This window comes from Camelus dromedarius, chromosome 1, assembly GCF_036321535.1.
Source record: "Camelus dromedarius isolate mCamDro1 chromosome 1, mCamDro1.pat, whole genome shotgun sequence".
In the NCBI taxonomy this organism is placed as follows: Eukaryota; Metazoa; Chordata; class Mammalia; order Artiodactyla; family Camelidae; genus Camelus; species Camelus dromedarius.
Genome location: NC_087436.1, coordinates 112,706,462 through 112,734,091, shown reverse-complemented (window position 1 = coordinate 112,734,091; position 27,630 = coordinate 112,706,462). Strand labels below are relative to the sequence as shown.

General features: G+C 41.3%; 1 protein-coding gene across 1 annotated transcript in view; it reads left to right on the top strand.

Annotated features, from left to right (window-relative positions):
- The window catches only part of CD38 (CD38 molecule), a 47,948-nt gene extending 44,094 nt beyond the window's left edge, over positions 1 to 3,854 (top strand). Inside the window, exon 8 of the mRNA XM_010991012.3 lies at positions 254 to 3,854. Within this exon, the coding sequence (XP_010989314.2) occupies positions 254 to 317 (64 nt within the window). The 3' untranslated portion in view covers positions 318 to 3,854. The remainder of the gene's footprint in view (positions 1 to 253) is intronic.
- Positions 3,855 to 27,630: the final 23,776 nt, after the last annotated feature.

Below are 27,630 nucleotides of genomic sequence, written 5' to 3'. Positions count from 1 at the left end.
CTGGGGATTGAACCCAGGACCTTGTACATGCTAGGCATGTGCTCTACCCCTTGAGCTATACTGTCCTCCCCCAGTCATTCACTCTTGGACTTGACCTTTCTCCATGATGTTGTCAATGTAGGAGAGAAACTTGTGTGGATGCTAACAGTTCACGCATGCTTTTGTTGTTAACGAAGGGGCATCTGTCCTTGGTGAATTGACCATAGGTGTATTGTATTGCCTCTTAATCTCCTTTTTTGTTTTTTCATCGTAGACCTGTCAAGTTTCTTCAGTGTGTGAGAAATCCTGAGGATTCATCTTGCTCACTCAGGACATGAGCCAATCAACACGGTGGATCCCTTGCAGTATATGTCAACATGCATGACTCAGGGGCCACGCTGGTGGAAACCAGAGGATTGGGGAGGATCCTCTGTCATAATATCTACACTGCAGATGGAAGCCTTTTCCTCCAAAGTCGTAAACTAACTTACATGATTGGTGTAGTTCTTATTTTGATCTCCTAATAGTCAGGAAAAAAATAATTGTTTTATAAAAATAGAATGGAGATTTTATAGTAAGTTATTTTATTTTAGTTTTCATATGATGCTTTCATGATGTTGATATGTTGGTAACATCCATTCTACTGAAGAATGACCACACTGAACCTCTCTTATTGGCAGGTCAAGAAAAGTAAATGCCTAGACTTTTCAGAAAAGGTTACATTTCTAAATGAATGATCTTGTCTCAGGATATATTTCTGTATCTTTCCTACAGATAAACTATGAATGCCATGGTAATGGGTCACTTTGGGAGAAGTGTTCTGTGGGATATAAGCTACCCATAAACTTGGTGCTTTAACTCCAGCCTTTCCAACAGCACTATGAGTTAGACATTATCACCTCCCATTTGTTAATAATTTCCCTGGAGTCATACATTTAGTTCAAGGTAGAGAATGAATTTGAACTCAGCTTTATGCGACTCCAAAATTCATGTGCTCTCTCTTTCTAGACCTAGAACACCAAACTGACGGTGCCTTATGTTCTCTTCCAATAAATACATGTCGGATTTAATCAAATACAACAGGATCTGAAATACGATTATCCTTGGATGGCTTCAAAACCGATATATTCTTCCCTCCTCTTGCTCGTCCTTCTCATCATCTTATATATGTGTTAGGCAATTAAAATACGCATTTGTTCCTGATACTAGCAATTTGTTTCTCCCTTGGGTTTGTTTGTTTCTCCTTTGAATTTTTCTTGATTAGTCTTGATGGTCACTTTTATTACTCATGCCAAGAACCAACCTGTAGCTTTGTTGATTTCCTGTTTATTTGGGTTTTGCTTTTCTCTCTTTTTAGAGATCTAGAGATTCCTTCTCATTTCTTTGGGTTCTTTTATTCAGCTTCTTAAGGTGGAAGCTTAGATCGTTGATTTTTCAGCTCATCTTCTTTTCTTATATGTATGTTTTAGTCCTGTAAATTTTTCTGAGTGCTGCTTTAGCTGCATCTCTTAGATTTTGATATGCCTGTTTTCATTATCATTTAGTTAAAATGTTTTCTAATTTAATGGTTATTTGGAACGTTGCTTAATTTTCAAGCATCTGGAGATTTTCTAGTCTTAACAAAAAATAGGTGCATTGAATGAAGAACTAATAAACTAATTTGAGATTCCTTCAGGGAACCCACTAGGTTTGTTGAAAACAGCACACATTTTGGGGTTAGACATTTCTAGATTCATAGTTTGGCATCACTCCGTGATCCTGAATGAAATGTCTAACCTCTCTGAACTTCAGCTTCTCTATCACTCAAATATGGATTATGAACTTACCCTTATCAAAGTGTGGTGAGAACTACAGGAGATGACAGAAACTGACAGTCTAGCACAGTGTCTCAAATGTAAGCAGTCGCTCAACCAGTGTTGCCACCTTCCTGCTGGCCCCTGGCTGACAATCCGGTGTCCTTCCGGGGCCCTTGCAGCTGCAGCCACTACAGTCCATCTGCAGATTCTTCACTAGCCCATTCTTCACTTAGGCACATCCTCACGGGATGCAGTCTCGGCTGGACATGAGGATGGATGCTTGGGACCAGTTCTGATTAGGATTCAGGCTTGCCCCAAGTTTCAGTAAACTCCATCTGCAGATTGTCTTCAGAAACAGGTCCCTGCTAATCCACTGGGTGGCCTGGCTGTTCTCCTCTCAAGGCTCTGCCTCGTTGTTGGGCTCCCGTGCTGATTTCTGGACCCTCTAATGTCCTTTCCTTGTTCACCAGGACACCCCTTGAAGTGGCTTCCCCGGGTCAGAAAAATTTTGTTCTTTATGTCCCCTTTCAAAGATGAAATGGACAGAGTTAAAATCAATCTGTGAGACTCTTCCCCCAACAAGATTCATTTGAGTGTTAGGGGTTACAGCTGATGGAGACCAAAGAGGATGTTGGTCCCAGGTTTTCACCCCACACTGCAGAGAGCAGTGGGCAGCCCTGGAGGTGGCCGGGGCCTGAGGTGCTGTTTTCTCCTGGCACCACCTGGTACCCTCATTGCCATGATGCTCCATCCCTGCCTCCACTCTCTCTGTAGTCCAATCTTGTACCTTTGCTGTTGACCATGCATCTCTAGCCCTAAGGACTTCCTGGCCTGCATCCACAAACGGATGTTCCTCAACCCTCTCATAAGTGACACCTCTACTAAATTATTGGTTGCTCATAAATCTCATATCTTACTCACAAATCTGCTGTTGCCAGTCTCCCCACTTCATTCTTGTTTGGGCTAGACAAATCCTCTTACCATCCCAATTTTTATTCACCATCATACTTACCTAAAGGGCACGGGAATGACTCAGAGCCTGACTTTCCTTTCTGAACTCCCACGGCTCAGTATTTTCCTTCTGCAATGGTTCATGACTTTATAATATGTGAAGCACACTCTCAAATACAGTTTTGAAATCACAGGCTGAATACTTGAAAGGACACACACATACCCCCCCACACATACTTTTGTGTTATAAAAAGCGGAGTCTTTTAATCCCCAATGGGTCTTTCTTTAGCTCTGCTTCACTGTTTGCATTGACCTGTTTGGTGCCACATCAGTGTCTCTTATGTGCCTGACAGACAAAGCCAAGCATATATAAAATATTTTGGCAAAACACATTCTTTCTTCGGCTTGACAGCTTTGTTGGAGACGAGCTCCACCCACAGCCACACATTCCCCGATAGAGGGGATGCAGCTGGGGCCACGTTGATTCATTTCCTGGAATCCCTTTCCCCCTTAAACCAGTTCCCAAGACTGTGACTTGAGTATCTCAGGTAGAAGCTGTACTGCACAGAACGACTCTGTTTTTGTGGATTTTTAAAAGGCAAGTAGTTACATACATGGTTAAAATTATGTATGGCAAATTAAAATTGTATGAAGTAAAATGTTAAAGTCAGCCTAGAGTATGATACATCTTTAAAGGGTATTTTATAAATGCAGTGTTAATCTGACATTTCCTCACCATGTTTTAAAAATATTTAAGTGGTTAATTTATTTTTATTACCTTAGTCATCATTTTAATATACATATTTTTATCAGTCTATCAGGGACTCAGTAGCTGGGTGCTACCCGAGAGGCAGTGGTTAGCTGGCCCTCAGCTCACACACATAAATGCATAGAAGGGCTTGAATTGGTCCCTGACAGAGCATTTATCCTTGAACTTGATTCACATACGTTCACTTTGCCACTTTATCCTCTGATCAAAGTGCAAACAGCACAAGGTAGTGAAAACTGTGGGATTAAGAGACAAGTGATCCAGTGAACTGGATCATTAACATCTGTGAATCTTCAGTTTGGAATCTATTTGTAACAGATATAAGTGAATTACACAAATAATAAATGATTAATAAAAGACTTTGTGGAATCATTATTTTAAAAACAATTGTGCCTGCAAATGTTGCTTGATCTCACTTGTGTGTAGAATCGAAAAGAGTCAAACTCATAGTAACAGCAAGTAGAATGGTGGTTACCAGGGCTTGGGGGGGTGGGCAGAATGGGGAGATACTGGTCAAAGGATGTTGTAAACTCTTAGTTATAAGATGGATAAGTTCTGGGGACCTAATGTACAGTATAGTGAGTATAATTAATAATACTGGATTGTGTACTTGGAATCTGCTAAGATAGCAGATCTTAAGTGTTCTCACCACACACACACACACACACACACACACAAAGGTAACTGTGAGATGATGAATGTGCTAATGAACGTAATGGTGATAATAATTTCACAATACATACATATACCAAAACATCACATTGTACATGTTAAGTATATATTTATTTGTCAATCATATCTCAGTAAAGCTGGAGGAAAAAACCTACAGAACCTTCAACAGTTATCTATGGGGTTGGGGGAAGACTTAAACAAGCCTGGAGATGCACTTCCAAAGGCAATACGTCTTCTCACCTACCCCACCCCAAGGTCAAGTGAATTGGGCAGCAAGAGAGAGGACGGGTCATCATCCTGGGTGTGACTCGTGGGTGGGGGAGGTGGATATAGATGCCCAGAGGAGTCTGAACTCACAGTCTGTTGAAGACCTGAAAACCCTCACCCATTTCTCTTTGTCCTTGGAGACGTTAAAGAAGGAATAGCGCTGTTTGCTTTCTAGGAAGAATCCCAGCTTTGAGAAACACATGATGACGCACCTTTGTTCTGTCAAGAAAACTCACTTGAGACCTCCCGGGAGTCTATTTGATGACATAGTGAAATGTGTGAGTCTTAATAAGAAACATAAATGTGAAACAACACTTAAAATCTTGATGCACTGTGCAGACCTGCAGGAAACTAACACATGTTGTACTTGACAACAGTCACATGTGTATCAGCCAGTGATCTCAGCTGCAACAGCTGATACAACTCTGGCTGGAAATACATTTTCTAGGGAATATCAATCAGAGGCTTCCAGGTTCTCCGGGGAGAGGGGGGCAGGAAAACAGTTTGGAAGCCATTTAATCAAGAACAACACCCCAAATCACTCCACAGACCAGTCAGGTAGAGAAGCTGTTCTTGCCCTAAGGAAACTGAGCTGTCACTTTGTCTCTCCCAAACATGACTACTGTTGTTTCTGGGAGCAGAAAAACCAAAGTGGATGGCACGTGGTGGAGGCACCTGCCTCCTTGTCCCCCCAGCCTCACATTCATGATCTCACAGCTCCATCTGATGTCCAGGACCTGATTCTGTAAAATGCTTTGAACAGAGCTCAGTTTCTTTTCCTGTAAAACGGAGGTGGTGGCTGAGCTCACCTCTTTGGTTGGTTGAGCATTAAGCAAGATGACAGAGGTACAATTCTCAGAGTGGTGTCTAACACGTACAGCACTATCAAGGTTAGTTTTTTAAATTAAAAAAAAAATGTTGGAACCTGTTTTTATTCTGGAGGAAATTGCTTGACAAATCTACCTGGTTTGGAAGCTGAGACCTGAGACACTGGGGGCCAGCTGAGAAGAGGCTAGGGAACGGCCCTCGTGCAACCAGCGGGTCCGCCACACTTTCTCTCATCCTAGATGAACCTTGAATGGTCTAGATGGGTGGCACTTGCCCACCTGAGAGGACTGGGCCAGGGATCCTCCTAAGACTCTCCCCTAAGAGCTGGCTCCCACCTGGACCTGGATCTCGACAAATGGGATCAACAGAACCACCGCCGCCCAATCTACAAATCAACATATGTAATTTTCACTTTTCAGGCCCACCCAGGGTTCAACAACTTCCGCTGCCGCTGCCACTGCCAATCCAAGCCCTGCTCTCCTGTCCACCCCCTACTCTGCTGGCAGGAAGGGTGGGCAGCTCTCCCCGGTGGGATAAAAGCAGAAGACAAAAGTGCTGGAAGGACAAGTTCCCTCCCAGGGTAATCAGGGAATGGAAAGAACATGGGAAAAGGGCAAGACTGGGAAGAAACAGGGTTCTTGAAGCTAACTGGAGCCTTCCGAGCAAGAACAAATCCCTTTGTGAAATCCCCCATCTCAGTTCCATGGAGTCGCATTCCAGGGAGTTTCCCAGAATGGATGGAATAATCAGATCCACGTTGACCGCAGGAGGAGAAGAGCCCTTTTGGAGCTCTCAGGCCCCTCTTAGTTGCTGGGAACCTCTGACTTTGTCTGGTCCCCGGGGCCATAGAAACCACAAGATTCTCCAGGGGCAGCCTGCATCACCTAGAGCTGGGAGGATGGAAGCTCTGAGAAGTCTGTTAGGCGTCCGTCCTGAGTCAGCTCTCTAGAACAGGTACATGAGTTGTGCTGGCAGATGGGGTTATTATAAGGACGTGCTGTTTCTGAAGTGTCACCTGTGACCATTAACATGCCAAATACTTTCCCAATAAAGCTAACAAGATGGACATTTCGGTAATAATGTATTATTATGGAAGACACGTTCATCAAAGTATCAGAACATTCTGGCTGCAGAGCAGAGACTCACCTCCTTCACATGACAAGTGATGACATGGAGTCCCTCTCCTGGGAGTCACAGAGGGCAGGTGCTGAGTTGTCGGCAGCAGCTTAGGAGTCAAGGTTTTCCTCACTCCATGTCTCCCTTTCACATCGCAAAGCCTGAGAACCCACAAACGGGAGGGGTGGAGGTTGCTGACTGTCGTCAAGTATCCATGATTTTCTTCTTCTTCTTTTTTAATAAATAGTATTTCCCCACCCTCGCCCCCAACCCCCACTTTAAATTGGGAACATGGTTTCCTGGCCACAGAATGGAGATGGGGGGGTGACAGCAAGTGATGAGTTTGACAAAGAGCAGGAAAGTGCTGGAACAGCGTGGCTGGGAACTGAGACAGCCGCTCCAACAGCTGGAGCGTGCGGCGTTCTTGAACTTAATTTTGGAATTTTGGAATCTTGGAATTAATTAGGGCTGAGCGCATGGCCCTGGAATGGTTGAAAAGCATAGCTGGGGCCCCACGCTGGCCCTCCCTGGGATACAGAGATCAATTAGGTTGAGTCCTCACCTTGATTACTCATAGTCTAGAGGGAAAAAATAAAATGGCACATTCATTCATTCATTCATTCATTCATCATTCAGTAAGCTTTATTAAGTAACTTTTATCTATCAGTCACACCACTAAAACCCACCTAATACCCCTCAGCTCTCCATCCACACCCTCAAAACTCAGTTTGTAGTAATGGTCTGTTTACATGTCTATTTCCTCTCCCATCTCTAAGCTTTTAGAAGACAAGACACTCTTTTTCCTTATTTTAATTCCAATAACATTGTGCTTATTGGTTGAAATTTAAGTGTAACATGTTTAAAAACAAAATTAAATCGTAAACAATGAAGTAAAGCAGATCCTATAATCAATACATACAGCAGCAAATTAACCCAACTGTATCTCTTATTGACAACTCAACTACTCAAACACAAGGAATTAATTCAAGTCTTGTCTGAACGTAATATCGGGACCGTGCACCTTTATTGGAGTATATTCTGAGGGCGAAAAAGCCACAAATAAATCTTGAACTTTAATCAGTAGGTTTGTATTGACATATTTTCTGTTTTGTAGGTTAAATCAAATGAGTACAAAGAATGAATATATAAATAGAAGATAAAAAACACTGTGGTGTTGTATGGCAATTGGAGGGATCACTGTGAACTCATACATATTTGCAGGTGCAAAATCATTTAGCTGTATTAGTATTTTGCCATATTTATCATATCTCTGAAGTCCTAATTCAGCAGTTGTTGAATGCTTACTATATTCCAGACCCTGTACTGAGCACTTTACATGACATATTTCATTTAATCCTCAACATTGCACTTTGCAACATGTCCAATTGTTATTAAAAAGACGAGAAACTTGCCCAAAGTAATGGTAGAGTTAGGTGTGGTCTGACACCAAATTATGCTTATAATCACAGAGATAAATAAGACACGTCTATCTTAGCCCCATCTTAAAGCACTACATTCACTTGTGACACTAAACCTGATCTGACCACTGAAATAAATCAACCTTATGGGGGAATACATTTGGAATCACCTAATTGGTCAACAAAAGTATTTGTGCTCATCTGCCATAAAGCATATTCTAAGGGGCCTGGGAGGTAAGAACTCAGGGTTTTAGACGCAGCTCTGCCAATCCCTGTTACATGACTTTGTGCAAGTACACCAGTCCTCTCTGGGTCTCTGTTTCCTCTTTCCTAAACTGAAGGAGCTGGAGGACACAAGGAGTCACAGACTCCAATGTCTGCAGGGGTTGACAGGTAACACAAATGGTAAAATGCCCCTGTGACCTGTGTCCTATCTATGGTGGCAATGACTGCCCACCTCCAGCCCCATGTTGGGGGGCAGAAGTGCAGGCTTGAGGTCACCTGCTTGTCCAACTTCTCAACAGAAGCCAGGAGTCCAGACTTAAGTGATATTTTACAAATCTTCAATTATATAATAATAAAAATAATAATGATGATGATGATGATGATGATAATAATAATAATAATGATGGTGATGATGATGATGATGATAATAATAATAATAATAATAATAATAATAATAATAATAATAATAATAATAATAATAATAATAATAAAACTTATGTGAGAAAAACAAACAAACCAGTATGCAGCCCTCAGGGCAACATTTTGTAACTTTTGGGGTCAGATAAACTCTGAAGTCCCTTCAAGGGGATTCTTTGTAGACAATAAAGTACTTCCTTCAGGTGTGGAGCAGTTGGTCCATGCCTTAAATGGTGATGCTCAAAGCTGATTACCTGGTTCAGCTTCTCAGAACTTTCCGAGGTTACATTAGGATAGTGGACAAGTGGACCTGTTTGGGCTGCCATCTTCTTACCTGTAGAATGAAGAGGCTGAAGGTCTCTGGGGAAGGGAGAATGAAGCTAATATCCATTGAATACCTGCTGTATGTCAGGGACTTGTCATGAATCATACTGTTTGTATTAGCTGGGATTCTCCAGAGAAAGAGAATATCAAAGAGAGAGAGAGACAGAGAATATCAAATGAGAGAGAGCAAGATTGAGATTTATTTTAAGGAACTGGCTTATGTGATTGTGAAGGCTAGCAAGTCCAGAATCTGCAGAGTGGGACAACAGGCTGGAGACCCAGGGCAGCTAATGGTGCAGTTTAAGTTTGAAGGTCATCTGCTGGCAGAATTCCTTCTCATTCAGGGGAGGTCAGTCTTCATTTCACTCAGGCCTTCAACTGATTCGATGAGGCTCACCCACATTATAAAGGGTAATCTGCTTTCCTCAAAGCCCACTGATTTAAAAGTTAATCTCATCTACTAGAAAAAACAAAACCCCACAAATACCCCCTCAGAACCATCAAGAATAGTGTTTGACCCTGGAAATAGACTCACAGACATAGGAAACAAACTGTGGTTACCAGGGGAGAAGACGGGGACGGGGTAGATTAGGAGTTTGGGATTAATAGATACACATTTCTATATATAAAACAGATAAACACAAGGACCTATTGTATAGCACAGGGAACTATATTCAATTTCTTGTAATGAGCTGTAATAGAAAAGAATCTGAAAAAAATACACATATGTATGCATGTGTGTAACTGAATCTTTTTGCTGAGCAAACAAAACTAACATTGTAAACTGACTATACTTCAATAAGAAATAAGAATTAAAAAAAAAAAGAATGTCTGACTAAAACTCTGGACGTGGTGGCCCAGCTAAGTTGATGCATAAAACTAGCTATCATATCATTTCATTTTCACCATGATCCAATGAAGTAGATTACTGTCCCCATTTTACAGATGAGGAAGCTGAAGCTCTGGGAATTTTGATGATTTATATAAAAAACAACTAGGGACAGAGCTGGCATTCAAACTCAAGTCTGTCTGACTCCAAAATTGATCTCTTCACCCCGTTCTATCATGATCCTAGACATTAATGCTACTGTTTGATAAAGGTAAGGTCTACATTTGATAGATTCCAGCATCAAGGGAACTGACTGCAGAACCCCGAGCTCCTACTTGGACCCCCATAAGCACTCTACGAGGGGACAGTGTCATCCCTATGTGGCCGGCTCCTTCCTGGGGTCAGGCAAGGCAGCGGCTTAATGAAGCAGAGAGTCATTTTTCTACACTTGGGTCTTTTTCAGGTTCTTCCTACATTCTATCCCTCAGTGCTTACTGGGCATTGTCTACATGCAGGACATGGTTCTTGGGGGTTGTGGATGCAGAAATGAGACAGACATGTCCTGAGGTTCAAGCTGCTGTGGGTCTGTTAGAGAATAAGGCAAGTGCAGCGCTGTGAAGGGAGCTGGGTGGGGACCCAGAGGGGAGAGACTTGGTTGTCGGTCCCTCCGACTCTGGGGTCCTAGTCCTTCCCTGGATTTTGTCTCCACAGCCTAGCACAATGCCTGCATACAGTAGATGTTGAATAAATGCTCACTGAATGTCTGCATGGATGAGGGAGTAAATAGAAACTATCTACGTACATGTCTGTACCTCTATTAACACACTTACCTCCTTCAGGGCAGGAACAGTAGCTAAAAATGTGGGCTCACGACTTGGACCATCTGACTTTAAAGTCCAGCCACCCCTGTTTCTGACTCCGGGATATGATCCGTCCCAGGCTCAGTGCCTTCAGCTGTGAAATAGTGCTAAAAATAGGATTTACTACACTTAGCATGGTGTCAAAGGAGGTCATGAAATGAACGTGCTCAGTGGAACACCCAGCACAGAGTGAATGCTTTGTAAACAGTCACTATTTCATTTAAATAGTCAGCATTAATTTCCATCTTCCTGGCAACAGCAGGGCTCGATTAGTAATTGATGGTGATAAATGGGAGAATGAATTCATTTATCTTGGGCCACTGGGGCAGGACGGCAGGCAGGTCCTCCCCTTTCTCTTCCTCTCTGGGTTGTTGCATCTCAGCTCACGGTTTTGCCCCCTTTAAATGTCTTGCAGCCCTTGAAACTTAGGAAACCAGTAGAATATGGAAGCTTGGTGCTGTGAGGCTGCAGACCCAGTAAACTTTCAAGGATCCTTTTCCCCATTAATTTTCACCTAGTCCCTAAATTATTTGCATCTCAAGTGAGTTGAGAGTGGATGGGGAATTAGTCTTCTTCAAAGCTACATAGATTCCCACCCTCCCTAATAAGGACAGCCTAGCTTTAGCAATTCTCTGACGAACACTCAGTGATGCTAATTCCCCAAAGTCCTTGCGACACTCTTGTTTGTTCCCAGACCAGAGAAAATCAGAAACCTTGTTTAAGGGAACCAAATCTGCTGACTTCACGCTTCCATCTCCTTCGTTACACAATGTTCTACAAATCAGATGGTAACACTCTGGATGTGACTTGGCGTAGTCACCGGAATGGCCAGACATAATGTGAAAGGTGTCGACTTATCTTTACATCTCACTCTTTATTTTGGCTTGGCAGAAACTCAGAAGCAACTGGAAAAGCTTACAGAAAAATATGTCTGCATTTCAATTAACCTTTAGGTACCCTTGTTTGAATTCAGTCAAAAGTTTTTGCCAGAGAGATGTAATAAAATATACTTATTTGAGCCCCCCAAAAAGCAAAACAAATATATGTGGGGGGAATTAGTAATACATTCTCTATTATTAATAACACACAACATTATTCAGATAATATATAATGTATATTAGAGGGACCATATTATAGTAATCATATATAAATTATCAATATAACTATTATTAATGATATTTATCTAAAATATTTTGCCTACATTTTATTTACCTTACATCGCCTTCACTTACTTAGCCTTAGAGTGACATGATACTGAATTTTCTCTCTGAGTTGAAGACCAAATGTAGTCAGTTAATAACGTATTCCAAATTAACATGTGAAAGAAAAATAACGAATATAATCTTTGGATGACAAATTACAGATTGGACTGATAGAGAATATCAGGGTGCTTAGGGTTTGGTTCAAACTCTCAAGTCGAGGCTCTGCCTTTCTTGATGATCATAATGTCTTTATTAAAGACTCAATGCTGGGAAAATTTCACTTTCCTTTTGTCATGTAATCTGAGGTCATCAGGGAAGTACCTAAAAGTCCCTTTTTCTCAGCTTCAAAATGCAGATGATTCAGAAAACACTCAGGCTATTTATCTCAGTACTAGAAAATTAATGACAACTCAGCATATCCCAAATTTTGAAATTTAATACAATTTCTGTTGGATTGACACATTTTATTTTTGTAGGTCTTGGGCTTTTCAGAGAGTAGAAAGAAGATTTGGGGGTTACTTTGTAATATAAAAATTACAGCAAACATTTATTGAAATCCTTGATGAAATGAAAATGTACTTATGTAAGGTTGATATGTAAGATAATTTTTAGAACTTTGTATCTAATTACAAAACAAAACTTGTGAAATATGCTACAAAGAAGATGACGAAATAAAAATCACTTCTAATTCCATTACCCAGAGATAATCGCCGATTTCGTGTTTTTGGTGTAATGCTGAATTGAATGGCTGGCCAAAAGTAAGTCCTCAAAAATTATTGGTTCATTGACTATATTCTCAAATCATTATTATTATGAATGCATGTATTTTTATATTTTTGAAACATTATAATCATAGGATGTGAACTGTCTTGTAATCTTTCTGTTAACATGTGCCTCAAAATTACAAGCCAAAATGAGGTTTCTGTTTCAAAAGAGTGCCTTCAGAAACACTTTCCTGACTTAAAGCAAGTTGGTGGAAGATCTCTGAATCAGCTTAAGGCACGTGTGTGTTGTAGGTCAGGTTCTCTGGGAAGCAGACTCAGAAGGAGGAGATTTGAGAGTAGGAAGTTCATTGGGGTGCTCTTGGGATCAGCACTTCAGGAGGGGAGGCGAGAGAATCAGACGGGGGCAAAAGGAGAAATCAGGCCTCCATTCAGTCTCAGCAAAGACCTCAGCGGATCCCTAAGGGCGCTGGGATGGCCCTTCAGGTGGTCTGTCCCGGAGGCAAGGGCTGGAACATCGCACAGCCATTGGAGATTGTGACTTTGGGTCTCCTCACCAAGAGCAGTTCTGGAGGGGGCTCAGCTGAGAGCCATTAGCTGCCAGCACTGCCAGCAGCTGGGAGAGCGAGTAGAGTCTGGAGCCGGCAGGGCATCTGAGCATCTGCTGGGCTGTGCCACCTACGCCAGGGGTGCTGGGGGTCCATCTCAGCATTTCTTCCTTTATATGTTCTGTTTATTAATGCCCTCTGCAGTCTGTCAATATAGGCCAACAGGTGGGCTGTGAATAGGTTAGTATTTTTTTTCCCATTTAAATTGCTGTCTTCTATTCATTACTGTAGCCCAAATGCCACTGGCTCATTCTTTGAAATATCCTTTGTGAACCTGATTTTTATAAGCTACTTCACACCCAGTTTGCTAAGGAAAGTGATCACTCTGGGCTGGAACAAACAGAAAAATGAGACATGACTTTAAAGGAATATGAATGACTGGCTCTAGAGTTCTAAAATTTGGATCCCCATGAAATTCTGAGAGCTTCTAGAAATCATTCTAGAATTATAAAGCACCATTGGCAAACATGTGCATTGTCCCAGGGTCCTCCAGTCACTCGGTTTGCTTTAAGTGGTCCTTCAGTCACTGTATCTGCTTTAGATGAATGGTCATAATTTAAGCAGATAAAAGTGAGAACCGGCGTTCATTTCACCGACTGTGGCTAATGTGAGAACACTTTTGGGTCCACCCATCCAACGGCTGCTTGGTTCTAAAGATTACCCAGTATTTGTTTTCCACTGTTCTCTTCAGATATGAATGTTGTCTCAGTAAATATTAAATAGGACTATGTTCAAGGAAATCTATTAAGTTTCAAGAGAACTCAGTTGAATGAGGAATGACAGAGGGCTGCAGGGTCTGGCAAAACTACAGTGATGATCAAAGAGGATTGAGAAGGTGAAAACCTGCTCCAAGTTGAGAGGCCACTCCTTTGGCCCCCATCCAAGCCACGTTATGAGATCAAAACGCTCATCTTCCAACAATAAGATGCGAACACTCACCCGTCAGGCAATCTCAGATCTACTGCAAGACATGATTTCCAGAAACCTGGAGGAAATTCTAGTTACTCCTTGGCTTGTATTCTGGAAACTAGCCAGGCTTCCTTTACAGATATTTGCATTTTTATTCCTTAATTTTATTTCCAGTCTAGGACATCAACGATCAATTATGAAACTAATAAATCATGTTAGCAAAAGTTTCCATTTCTCATTTCAAGCTGTCCCAGTGCTAAATATTGTGAGTTGTCACTTAGCAACAGGAATACAGCTTTCCTTTGATAACACCTGTGGGAATAATCAGCATTTCCTTGGAGTTTCTCTGGATATTTAGGACCACGAAAAATCCCAAAGGCTGTGTCATACCTCAGCAACCGATTCTAAGTGAACGTCTGGATGGTCCTCACAGCACAAAGTAGAGTGTACATTTTGGTGGATTTCCAGTTAATTTGGTTAATTTGCTAGCCTACACAAAAATCTGATTTTTCAGCAAGTCATCTGACCTAGAGTTTACCAATTAGAAGGGTGATATTTTATCCTTCATCTGCCTCAATTCTTTTTCTGTTTCTCGACCAGGGTCTTCTTTCTTGGAGCCTTTAAGCCCTCAAACATGTTCATTAGGGAAAATCCAGGAACTTCAGAGAAGCACTCAGGAGAAATGCCACCCATAGTGTCACAATTCAAGGACTACAGTTCAGTATGTGTCCTTCTGATCATTTTTCTTTTTTGAATGAAGGGGGAAAAAAGTAAACCTTTCTCTTCTTTAGAAACTAGCTACTCATCTCTAACAATTTTGAAAAATCTAGAAATAGATAACAATGAAAATAAAACTCACTTATAAACTTACCCCTGTGGATTTCTAGTATTGTTTCTATGACATTTTATTGGCTTTAAATGGTTGAAGTCATGTTGTAGACATAACTTCCTGACTTGATTTTTCCCTTCAGTTTTAATTTTTATCAGATTTTGTAGATGCACATAGAGTCAAAATGTTTTTAAAAACTTGTAAAAAAAAAAATCAGTCTCTTGACTTCACCAACCCCCTGTCCTCTGCTCCAGAAGTAAACTTTTTCAACCCTTTGCTGTATCTTACAATGGATGGTGTCTTAAATTTGATGAATTTAGGTATATATCAAAAGACTTTATTAAAGAGTTACTCAATATTCTTGACTCAGATATGTTATTTCTAATAAAAAATTGGAAACATAAGCATAGATCAAATAGACAAATAGGGCATGGAACCCTCCTGTTAAAAGATTCATTTATGAAGCCATAAAAATTAGCTTTAGGAAGATTTTTCAATAATTTGGAAAAGTCTTACATTGCCGTATTGACAGATATAAAGTGGGCTAGACATCTGATAAAAGATGAGGGCTGGAACACAAGCGTTTACTTTTGCTGACTTCCAAAACCACACCAAATAAGAGTAAGTGAGACATAGAGAGAGACATAAACCTTTCAGGATAAAGACTTTGGGAGGAGAGTGAATGGCAACTACATTTTGGAAGGTGTAAAACAATTGATTGAGTGGATGTTGCAAGTCAAAGGACCTAAATCTAAGCACAGAAGGAGGCCAAAATAATTCAGTTTTACACTGATTATTATGGGTTCAATTGTATCTGCTCCTACCTCCAAATTCATGTGTTGAAGTCCTAACCCCCAGCACCTCAAAATGTGACTGTATTTAAAAGGTAATTAAGTCAAAGTGAGGTCATGAGGGTGGGCCTTAACTTTTTATGGTTATAATGGCTTATAATGGATTAATATAATGGATGATCATGGTTATAATGGATTAATATGGTTATGGCCCATTCAATATGGGCCTTAGTCCAGAAGGGACTGGTATCTTTATAAGAAGAGTTGAGGACACAGACACACACGTGAAAGACACAGAGAGATGAGAGCCACCTACAAGCTAGGACGGAGGCCTCAGAGGAAACCCACCTTGCTGACACCTTGTTCTTAGATTTCTAGGCTTGAAAATTGTGAGAAGTTTCTGTTGTTTAAGCCACCTGGGCTGTGGCACTTCGTTATGGCAGCCCTAGTCAAATACTACACTGCAAGTCCCTTAAAAGGAACTGGAAAAACTGATGCCTCTGGAAGTGAAGGGAGGGTGGTATGTAAGACTAGAGGATTCCTTAAATTTTTGTATAAAAAGTAGTTGAAATCTTCGTGTCCACTCCTTGAATTCACCCCTCTCCACCCTGAGAGATAATTGGAGGTTTCTTTTCTTTTCTTTTCTTCTTCTTCTTTTTTAAATTGAAGTACAGTTGACTTATAATACTATGTTAGTTTTAGGTGTATGGCAAAGTGGTTCAGTATTTTTACAGATTATATTCCATTAAAAGTAATTACAAGGTAATAGTTGTAATTTCCTGTGCTATACAATATATCCTGTTGCTTATCTATTTTGTATGTAGTAGTTTGTATCTCTTAATCTCATATCCCTAATTTGCCCCTACCCTTCCCCTCCCTTATGATAGTCATTAGTTTGTTTTCTATATCTGTGAGTCTGTCTCTGTTTTGCATATGCATTCATTGTATTATTTTTTAGATTCCACATATAAGTGATATACAGTATTTGTCTTTCTCTGTCTGATTTATTTCACTAAACATAATATTCTCTAGGTCCATCCACATTGCTGCAAATGGCAGCATTTCATTCTTTTTATGACTGAATATTATTCATACATATATATATATATATATATATATATATGCACACACACCACATCTTTTTTATCCAGTCATCTGTTGATGGGCATTTGGGTTGCTTCCATGTCTTGGCTATTGTAAGTAGTGCTGCTGTGAACATTGGAGTGCATGTATCTTTTCAAATTAGTGTTTTTGTTTTTTCTAGATGTATACCCAGGAGGGAACTGCTGGGTCATATGGTAGTTCTATTTTTAGTTTTTTGAGGAACGGAGGTTTACTTTCTTAGAGGATAAAATAGGATTTCTAGACTGGTGGCAATGGTCAAATAAAAAAGTGGTGGTACAGTACAAAAAACAAAATGAAGGAGTAAGTAGCATTTACATTATGGATGCTGAAACATTCACAGATACTAGCGGTTAAGAGTTCAACAGTTTGGGGGAAACACAATTCAACCCATAACATGCATGTAATTGTTACCATTTTTTCACAGCACTTACTTTGGATCAAGGACCATCCTATGCACTGTACAATCTCATCTTTTCAAGTTGTGCCAAAATTTAAGAAAACCTAACATAGAAGTCTCAGCTTCTAGGGTAGAAAATGACCATACAGTGATTCATCACCTTAAAAACGATTCAAGCTCTATTAATAAACCCGCTGCTGATTTTCTCTAAATGGAATCTTGTATTTCATTAAAATGTGATTTGATTTACACAGGTTTTGTTTATATAAAACTTCTAAAAGACTGATTCAATTGTAAAAAGTAAGGCCCACTTATACTGAATCTAATGATTATAGTTTGAAATACTATCAGGAAGCACATTCCCCTTTGCTGACTTCTGAGAAATTAAATTGAAATATGTTTCATCAAGTAATTAAACAGCAGAGTGAGTCAGTAGATAGCTGAGACCTGAGTTGTGTGGTACCAACTAAACATGCTCGTGCTTTGAAGCCTATCATTCAATAATTAAAATCTTTAAGTTCAAGTTCTGTATGCAAGTAGAGGGAGTGTGAGGAGGAAGAATAAGAATTACATCATCAATTTGGGAAAGCCTGGACTTGTGTTCTAATCTCAGCTCTGCCATTCACTCTTTTTGTGACTTTGAGTAAGGTAATTAACTCATCTGAGCCTTGGTTTCCTCAAAATTTAGTGGCTTTGAACAATACTCATTTTATGGTCACAATTCTAAGCAGTGTCCAGCTGGGACAGCTCTTCCCTGCCCCATGTGGTCTCAGTGTGGCTCTCCTGGGACCTGAGGATTCAAGATGGCCTCCCTCACATGTCTGGTGCCTTAGCTGGAATGGCTTGAATGGCTGGGGACCAGCTAAGATTACTGGGCTTCACTCTTCTTGTGTAGACAGAAACCACTCATACATCTGGAACCTGGATTCTCTTTCGTGTGCTCTCTTCTGTCCTTATAGATAGCCTGGACTTCCTTCCATGGTGGGTTGGATTCCCCTTTGAGTAGAAGAAGAGCCTATGTGGCTCCTTGGGGTCTAGGCTTAGAAATCCCAGGATATCACATTGGCTGCATTCTGTTGGTCAAACCGAGTCACAAGGCCAGCTCCGGTTTCAGGGCTGGGGAAACTGACTCCTCTCTTGATGGGAAGAGGGACATGGTGATCACTCTGCAGACAATCTACCACAAAAAAACAACAAGGAAAGTCAGCCTTTGCCAAACTTCTCTACCAATTTGTCTTCTCTCAGTGTTAGTAGAAGTTAAAAATGGAAGAGCATGCTGGACAATTTTGGGAGAGGGCAGGAAGAAAGGAAGAAGGGAGAGAAAGGGGATAGTGAAAGAAAAAGGAATGAAATGGGACTGAAAAATCTTTCTGACACACTTGAACACATTTAACCTGGGGTTGCAAACACAGAGTCAGAGCAACCTCTTGTTAATCCTGTACCCACCACAGAGAGAATTCATCAACCACAAAACTTTCTAATGAAGTCCTTTCATGTCCTTACCATTCTTCTCAAGACAAGTCTCTAGGCAACCATTACTAATCTAACAGTTTGAAAAAGAGAAGGAAACTGTCTGCCTCACTGGATCATCTTCTGAGCGGTAGGAGAGATGTGGATATTTTGAGTATACACCACAGGTTGAGCCTGACATATCCTGCCTTCTCCTGTTGAGGCCACTGCTTTAGCCCCTTAGTTTGGCAGAGCTGAGGACCCTCAGTAAGGTGGTTTTCTAACAGGATTGTATTTGGTTCCCACAACTCAGGTGAAAGGTAAGGAAATTGAGAAGTTGAACAATCTGCTCACATTCCACAATGGGATCGTGGTGGCCCCGGTGAATCCCCTTCTACTGCCCGTTCAAACACTCAGAATCATAGACCCTGGAAGCTAAAATGATGCCATCAGGTCTAAGCAATTTGTTTCATGGATTAGGAAACAGAGGCCCAGAAAATTAAAGGTCTTTCCAGTGCTCATGTCCAATAGCAGAAGTTAATCTCAGGGCTAGAGGCCAAGGCTCTTAATTCCTAGGGAACCGCCCTTTACCTCAGTTTCAGCAGAGCTAAACAATGCAACTTGGCTGACTTCAAACTTTTGGCTCATCCATTTGGCTGATCTATGCTTTGAAATGAAGTGGGGAAGGAGGTGGTTTCTTACAAATTCTGATTCACAGCCTGAAGCATTTCCTGTACCTTCATTTTGTTATAAAAGTTACAGACTTGGGTTAGGTTTAAAATTTACCTGTCTGAACAGGATGCTAAAGATGTGAAATATGCTGCTCTGACAGATTTTGTTATTGCCTTTGACTGAGTATTTTCATAGGAGGCATTTCATACAAGATGCTGAGACATTTTATTAAGAGAGAAATGCTTGAAAAATCTGATGAGTTATTGATGGATAAACCTAACCTCACTAACTTCTTGAATTTGTCTAGTAGATGCACAGCCTCTCAACAGAGAGACTTTCAGAGCTGGACCTTGTGACTTAAGGACAGTGAGACAAGGTGGGGTTGTCATTTTTTGAGAAATGCTGGGAGCCAGGTGCTCACCTGTATCCACTCAGCCTCTACAAAGGCTATGTGAGATGAGCCCCAGTTATGGATAAGGAAGCTGAGACCCAGAGAGGTTTTCCATCAACCAACATCTGTACCCACACACTCTACCACCTCAGCCACCATCACATATGATACTGGAAGCCAATCACTTTGTGACCAGCTCCTACACCTCTTGCCCGTCCAAGCACATTTTCCCAGAAATTCCTCTCTGTTCTCTATAACATCAGCTTTTTTATTTTTCTTTTTGATTTTCATTATTCTCTTCAGCACACGAGCATACAGTTAGTTTTCCCACTTAACAAAACAGACATACAAACAGAAAAATACTTCTTTTCTACCTGTGTTGATGATCTCATGTCTCAGCTCCCTTTAGCAGCAAAATTCCATGGAAGAATTGATGACACTTACTGATTCCCAGTCTTTCCTTCCATTCTCTTTTGAACTTATCCCCTCTGCTTTTTGGCCCATCACTCTACCAAGAGAGCTCTTGCCAATTTCATGATGACCTCTACGTTGCCAAATCCACCGGTCCTTCTTCAGTGTTCACCTTCCTTGGCATTTGACTCGGTTGATCACATCATCCTCAGTAATATACCTTCTTCGTGTGTCTTCCAGGATACCACACGCTCTTGGTTTATGTCCTGCCTCATTGCCCATTCCTTCCTTGTCTCTTGCTGCTTCCTGTTTTTCATCCAGAGCTCTTCATGTTGGAAACCCAGGTCTCAGTCCTTGGACTCCATCCACTCCTTTGCTTGCTTCTAATCTCATGGCTTTAAATACCATCCACGCACTGATGACTCCCACAATTATCTCTCCTTTCCAGACCTCTTTACCAAACTCCAGACTCAAATATTCAACTCTCTGTTGAAATCTCCAATTGGCTATTTAAGACCTATCTCAAATTTAACACAACTGAGGGGACTAATCTCCATCCACACCCCCCATTGTCCCAAAAGCCCTGCTCAATTCTCAGGCTTCACCCATCTCAGTTGGTACTTTCTCCTTTCAGTTAGTCAGTCCAAGATCCTTGGAGTTGTCCTTAGCTTTCTCTTTATAACCCACACTCACACCAGAGAATGCATTCATTGTACTTTCAAAGTATATCTAGAATTTGCACATAAATTGGCATTTTTCGTCTTATCCCTGTGATCCAAGATATGCTCACTTCTTATCTGGATTCTGGCAACAGTCTCCTACCCAGTCCCTGCTTTTGCAGCTTGTAGTATATTTTCCATAAAGTAGTCTAAGTTGTCCCCTTAAAACACAAATCATAGCAGGACACTCTTCTGCTCAAAATTCTCCAATAGCTCCTTCTCTCTCTCGAGCAAAAGCCCGATGGGTCTCAAGGCCCGATGATCTCTCAGACCTTGTCCCTTATTTCTCCTCCACCTTGGTCCCTCCTCCGGCCTCACTGGCCTCCCTGATTCCCCAGCACACCAGGCCCACCCCTGCCTCAGGGCATTGCACCAGCTCTTCCCCCTGCCTGAAATCCTCTTCCCCAGTTAAGTCCTTCCCTTTCTTCAAGATTTTCCTCAAATGTCACTTCCCAATGAGAACAATCAGAACAATATAATTTGCTTATTTTGTTTATATATTTATTATTTTTAATGAGTGAAAAGTGGTATTTCATTGCTGCCTGAGAAAGATGATGACTGGGGTTGACCATCTTAATCACATGGATCCGGCTCTAAAGAATAAGTCATGTGTCCCAACTTCCTGTGCAGCTTTCTCTCCAAAAGCCCAAGTCTGGGTTCTCCCCAGGCATCTCTCTGTCTTTCTACCTCTGACACCTTCATGCCTTTGTCTCTCCCTGCATTTCCTCTGCCCTCTCTCATCCATCTTATTCTTTCTATCTCTGTATTTATCCTTTTGTGTCTTTCTCTGTCTCCCTGTCCTTCACCTTTGCATCGGGCCCTCTGCTCCAGACCTAGGTATGGGGCCAACTTTCTTGTCCTAGCCAGCACTTCCAACCAGAACTTCCAGTTCCTACTGGACAAAGAATCCCATTTTGAAGCCAACCCAGGGTGGGGCCCTCAGGAATCTTCCAGCTCCAGCTTTACTTCTTTAAAAAGCACATTTATGGCCCATGGTTCATGTCAAGACTCTCGTCTAAGCACTTCCAAATATTAACATGTTTAACCCTCCTTTATGAGGCAGGTGCTATTGATAGCACCATTTTACAAATGGGACACTGAGGCACAGAGTGGCCATGTCACTTGAATGCAGGCAGTCTGGCTCCAGAGCCTCAGCTCTGAACCACTAGGAACACAGTCTCTTTTTCTAGTCCTTACTCCTCCTTTCGCTAACCCAGCCCTGATCTATGAGACAGTACACCTGGATTTGGTCTAGCTGGCGTGTGACTTTCAGCAGCTCACTGACTCTCTGGGCTCCAGGTGCCCTATCTATCAAGTGAGGGGGTGGAAGGCACCCAACCCTTGGTGGGTCCATGACCTCATTTCAATAAGAGTCAGCCAATCCTAAGCCCCAATATCAGTGTTCACCTAGTACTCACCCCTCAGCAAATGCCAAAGCCAGCCACCCTGACCCCAGGTTCCAGCCCTTCCCAAGTGAGAAAGGCTTTTTCTGGAAATTTGGACCCAGGCCACAAGAGGTCACAGGTACCCTGACTTCCCACACAAGTCTGTCACCTCCCTTAACCCAGCATCTTCCCTCCTGCCACTCAGGCCTAAACCCAACTCTACTCAGAAAGAGGACTCAGTCCTCACTCTGGGTCCAGCCCTGAAAGGTGGGATATTTCCAAGATGGGGAAGAACAGTGGCCATTCTGTCACCTTGAGAGACACTCACAGCTATGAGCCAGCCCACCCCCACCAAACCCTACCCCAGTGCAGACATTCAATTGCACATTTAGTCCTCATTATCAACGTCAACCCACAACACCATCTCCACTGTATTTCAACACCTCCCCAACCAAATACTCACTCTTGGCTCCTTCTACAGCCCCAACCCAATAAAGCCCTATTAGCAACCTTATCCCCAGGTCTCTCCCATCTCCAACTCAATCCTATCACCCAAAACCATCCAACCCTATCCTCACCCCATGTTGATTGTCTTTCCCAAACTCACTTGCATTCTCAGTGCTGTCATCAGACTCCCCCTCCTCAATTTGCTGCTTTTAATGCCTATTATTTATTGTCAAATTTGATTGAACCAGAGAGGGATGAGGTTCCTTGGACATGGTCCAGGATCAGGACAACAGAAGCATTACCTGTTCAATAAAATTTACCAATTGGAATTACACTCTAATTATCACTGGAGATGCTCAGGAGAGAAAGGGTGAGAGTCCTGGAACATGAGAAAAGGGGAGATGGAGATGGTCTCATGAGACATTTACTCCAACAATGTGAAGGCAGGATGTGTGCTCTCTGTTGTATGAACACATATATGGACAACTATGTGCATATGGACACACAAAATCCTCTCCCTTTCTTATATAAAAAGTAACATACTGTATATAGTTTAGCACTTTGTTTTTTCCGTTGAACAACACATACTGGAGATCTCTCCATATTAATGCACACAGATAGTCCTCATCACTTTTAATGGCTACATAATACTCCATCATGTAGCTATCTCCCAGCTTATCCAGCCAGTCCCCTATTGCTAAGCATTTGGATTATTTTTAGTCCTTTGCCTTTTCAGACACTCCATGGTGAATTACCTTGCACATACAGCATTTCTTACTTATGCAGGTGTAGTTGGACAGATTCCTAGGAGCACAATCACTGGATCAAAGATAAAGGCATCTGTACTCTTGCCAAATACCAACTGATTCTCTTCCACAGGGATCATCCCATTCTGCATTATCAGCCTTTCTTTTTATTATTTTTATTTTTAAAAAATTTTTGCATTCTTTTTAATTTTTATTTATTTATTTTTAAACATTTTTTATTGAGTTATAGTCATTTTACAATGTTGTGTCAAATTCCAGTGTAGAGCATAATTTTTCAGTTATACATGAACATACATATATTCACTGTCATATTTTTTTTTCTCTGTGAGCTACCACAAGATCTTGTATATATTTCCCTGTGCTATACAGTATAATCTTGTTTATCTATTCTACATTTTAAAACCCCAATCTGTCCCTTCCCATTCCCCCATCCCCTTGGCACCCACAAGTTTGTATTCTATGTCTATGAGTCTGTTTCTGTTTTGTATTTATGGTTTTTGTTTGTTTGTTTGTTTGTTTTAGATTCCACAAAAAAGTGATACCCTATGGTATTTTTCTTTCTCTTTCTGGCTTACCTCACTTAGAATGACATTCTCCAGGAACATCCATGTCGCTGCAAATGGCATTATGTTGTTGGTTTTGATGGCTGAATAGTATTCCATTGTATAAATATACCACTTCTTCTTTATCCAGTCATCTGTTGATGGACATTTAGTCTGTTTCTATGTCTTGGCTATTGTAAATAATGCTGCTATGAACACTGGGGTGCAGGTGTCTTTTTGAAGTAGGGTTCCTTCTGGATATATGCCCAGGAGCAGGATTCCTGGGTCATATGGTAAGTCTATTCCTAGTCTTTTGAGGAATCTCCATACTGTTTTCCATAGTGGCTGCACCAAACTGCATTCCCACCAGCAGTGTAAGAGGTTCTCTTTTCTCCACAGCCTCTCCAGCATTTGTCATTTGTGGACTTTTGAATGATGGCCATTCTGACTGGTGTGAGGTGATACCTCATTGTAGTTTTGATTTGCATTTCTCTGATAATTAGTGATATTGAGCATTTTGTCATGTGCCTATTGATCATTTGTATGTCTTCCTTGGAGAATTGCTTGTTTAGGTCTTCTGCCCATTTTTGGATGGGGTTGTTTGTTTTTTTTCTTATTAAGTCACATGAGCTGCTTATATATTCTGGAGATCAAGCCTTTGTTGGTTTTATTTGCAAAAATCTTCTCCCATTCCGTAGGTTGTCATTTTGTTTTACTTATGGTTTCCTTTGCTGTGCAGAAGCAGCCTTTCTTTTTAAAACAGATTTATGTGTTTTAAAAAAGTGGCTCGTTTTAGAAAGTTTTTTTTTAAGTGAATCATAGTTACAGAAGGACATAAATTGTGAGGAGCTGTGTAGAGAATGTGAAGGGGTTAACTGTGGACACCAAAATGCTAACAGGTCAGTGATATGATTGGATAATCAGTCATAGTATGAATCATTATTTTTATACAGTTAATTAACTGTAGGTTGAATGTGACCTAGTCCCCCACACTGAGGTCTGGGGTCTTCTCCACGAATTCCTTAATTGTCAAGACTTTGTGTTGGGTCTTGTTAGCAGTCTGCTCTGCCCTTGACCCTGTCTGCCAAGTCACCTGTGAAATGGACACTAATGATACCTTTGTACATGGAATTTAAATGACCTTTTCTAATGTGGGAACTCCCACTAATAACAGCAAAAACAATCCTTTGTACAGTGGTGTGTGTTTCCAAGCACACACTGACACATAGCACCACTTATAATGATGGCAAATATTTCTCTAGGGCACACTTTGTGCCGAACACTGTTCTAAGCGCTTTATTGGTGTAAACTCATTTAAACCTCAGAAGAACTCTATAAAGAAAATACAGTTATAAATATGTCTCATTTCATTTGAGAAAGCTAAGGCAAAATTGGGTTAAAAATGAGTTTGAACAATTTGCTCCCTGTCTTAGGAGTACTGAACAACAGACTTGGAATCTGAATACAGTCAGTCCTGTGAACCGCAGTGGTCCGGTGCAGCAGATAAAGGGAGGTGCTACAATTGTCTCCATTTTACAGATAAGCGAACTAAAACAAGTCTCCGAGAGGTCAGATGCCTTATCCAGCATCTCACAGCTTAATAGATGGAAGAGCGAGGATTAAAATCTTTCTTGTAATCTTACATCACATCCTCTTATTTATGCCGTTTTCCGTGTCAGGCTCTTTAATGTGATATAAAATTACCATATTATCCATTCATTATAACTAACATTTCAGTTATAAAGAAAATCACATTTCCTTTTTTTAGGATGTAGATCTTTTTAGTGCCGGGAGATGATTTATAAGAAAGTTCCAAGTCTGAGGAGGGAGTACCCCATCTTCAATTCTCGTCACCTGGTGGAGGTTCCACGGGGGATTTATTTGTAGTATGCTTGTATATTCGCTTAGCATCCTCAGTGAGAAGTCTGGACTCCTCAGTCCTTGGTTTTGTCCCCCATAGTTTAAATATAAGGGTATCAGGGGTCCATGGGAAGGGAACCCATTATTACCGAAGAACATTTGCCTTCTGTTGGAAGGGAACATGAAACCATTGTCTCAGGACACAGCAAGCAGCATGAGGTTTAGAGAACAGACTGAAGGTGACAGACTCTGTTTTAAGTCTCAACTCCTCTGTTCCCTGGTTATATAAACTTGGGCATGTTCAGCCAGACAGAACCTATTTCTTCATTTGCAAAGTGGGGATAAAAATTCCCATCTCACATAAGCGTTGCCTGAATTGAATGAGAAAACGTCTGTAACATACCTAGCTGGGTGCTATAACAGCCGATGTGCTCCATAACCAACAGCAACTTAAACCGCTTCAGTATGACTCCAGGCACCACTGGGGGCTGCCCTCTATTCTAACAGGCTTTCTCCTCTGGATCTAAACTATTTAAATGTACCTGGAGGAATAAAAGAAGTCCAGACCAACTGAGATGGATTGGGCTTATGTCAGACCCCGGGAATTCAAGGGTGTTCTCCCAGGCTATACTGCACGAGCGATGCAGCCAGAGGGAAGGCGGGAGACTCTTCCACCCATCCCTCCGAAGCCTGCAGTGAAGGAAAGTGGAAATGGAGCAAAGAATGTAAGAGTAAGAGACCTGCAAGCTGGAAGAGGACTTCAGTATATTATCTGGTCTAGTTCCTCATCTTCAGGTAAGCAGGATATTCATTACTTCCTTTTTCCAGATGAGGCACCAGTGGTCCAATTGGGCTAAATGACCTGGCCTGGTAGTGCTGGGGGCGGTGCCAAGGAGATGACACCCAGGTTTCAGTGAGTTCCCACTGTCGCAGATTCAGATGCCTACAGGGTGGGTGACGTAGGCACAGGGGACGGGGCACAGGGGAGCAGCCGGAAGTACTCTGCTGCAGTCAGTTGTTGTTGTGTGCCCTGGGGTGTTGCTAGATCTTCAAGGCTTTTTTGAGAAGCAAGGAGGCAAGAGCATTTAGATTTTTATGCAAACTTTTTAGAATGTTGGTGACTAATTACAAATGTTAAGAATACTGTGCAGGACTCCAAAACCACAGGTTAGCTGGTCTCCTTTCCTAGCTTTGCATTAAGCTCCACACCCTGCAGAAGAGGCTGGTCTGGTCTCTCACTAAACCCAAGTCCCAGTGCAATGGGTTGGTAGCTTTAATAGTCTTCCTGGTGTGTGTGTGTGTGTGTGTGTGTATTTGGTTCTTTGTGGGTGGGGAATGGCTTTTTATTGCAGTGTACCATACATACAGAAAAGTACATAAATCATAAATATATACTTTGATGACTTTTCACAAAGTTAACACACAGTGTAATGGCCCCTCAGGTCAAAAAAACACATTTTCACCACCTTTGAAGCTTTCTTTAGGCGGTTTGCAGTAATTATCCCCCAAGGGTAAACCACATCCTGTCTTCCTACACCACAGGAAATTTTTGTCTTTTTCTGATCTTTATGTAAATGAATCATAGAACATATATGCTTTCTTGTTTGGCTTTGTCAGCTCAGCATTGTGTTTGTGAAATTCATCCCTGTTGTTGCATGTTGTAATGTTCTCATTTTAATTAACGTATAGAATTTTATTGTGTGAATATAACGTTGTGTATTCTACTCTTGATGAGCGTTTTGGTAATTTCCAGTTTGGGGTTATTGGGAATAATGCTGCTACCTTCTCACACATGCCTCTAGGCGGACCTGTAGACACAGTTCTGTTGAGTACATATTTAAGGAGTAGATGACTGAGTCATAGGTTATGCATGTGTTCAGCACTTGTAGTTGCTACCAACAAAGTTTTCCAAGGTGATGGTCACAACATACAGGCTCCAGTGGGTGAAAGTTC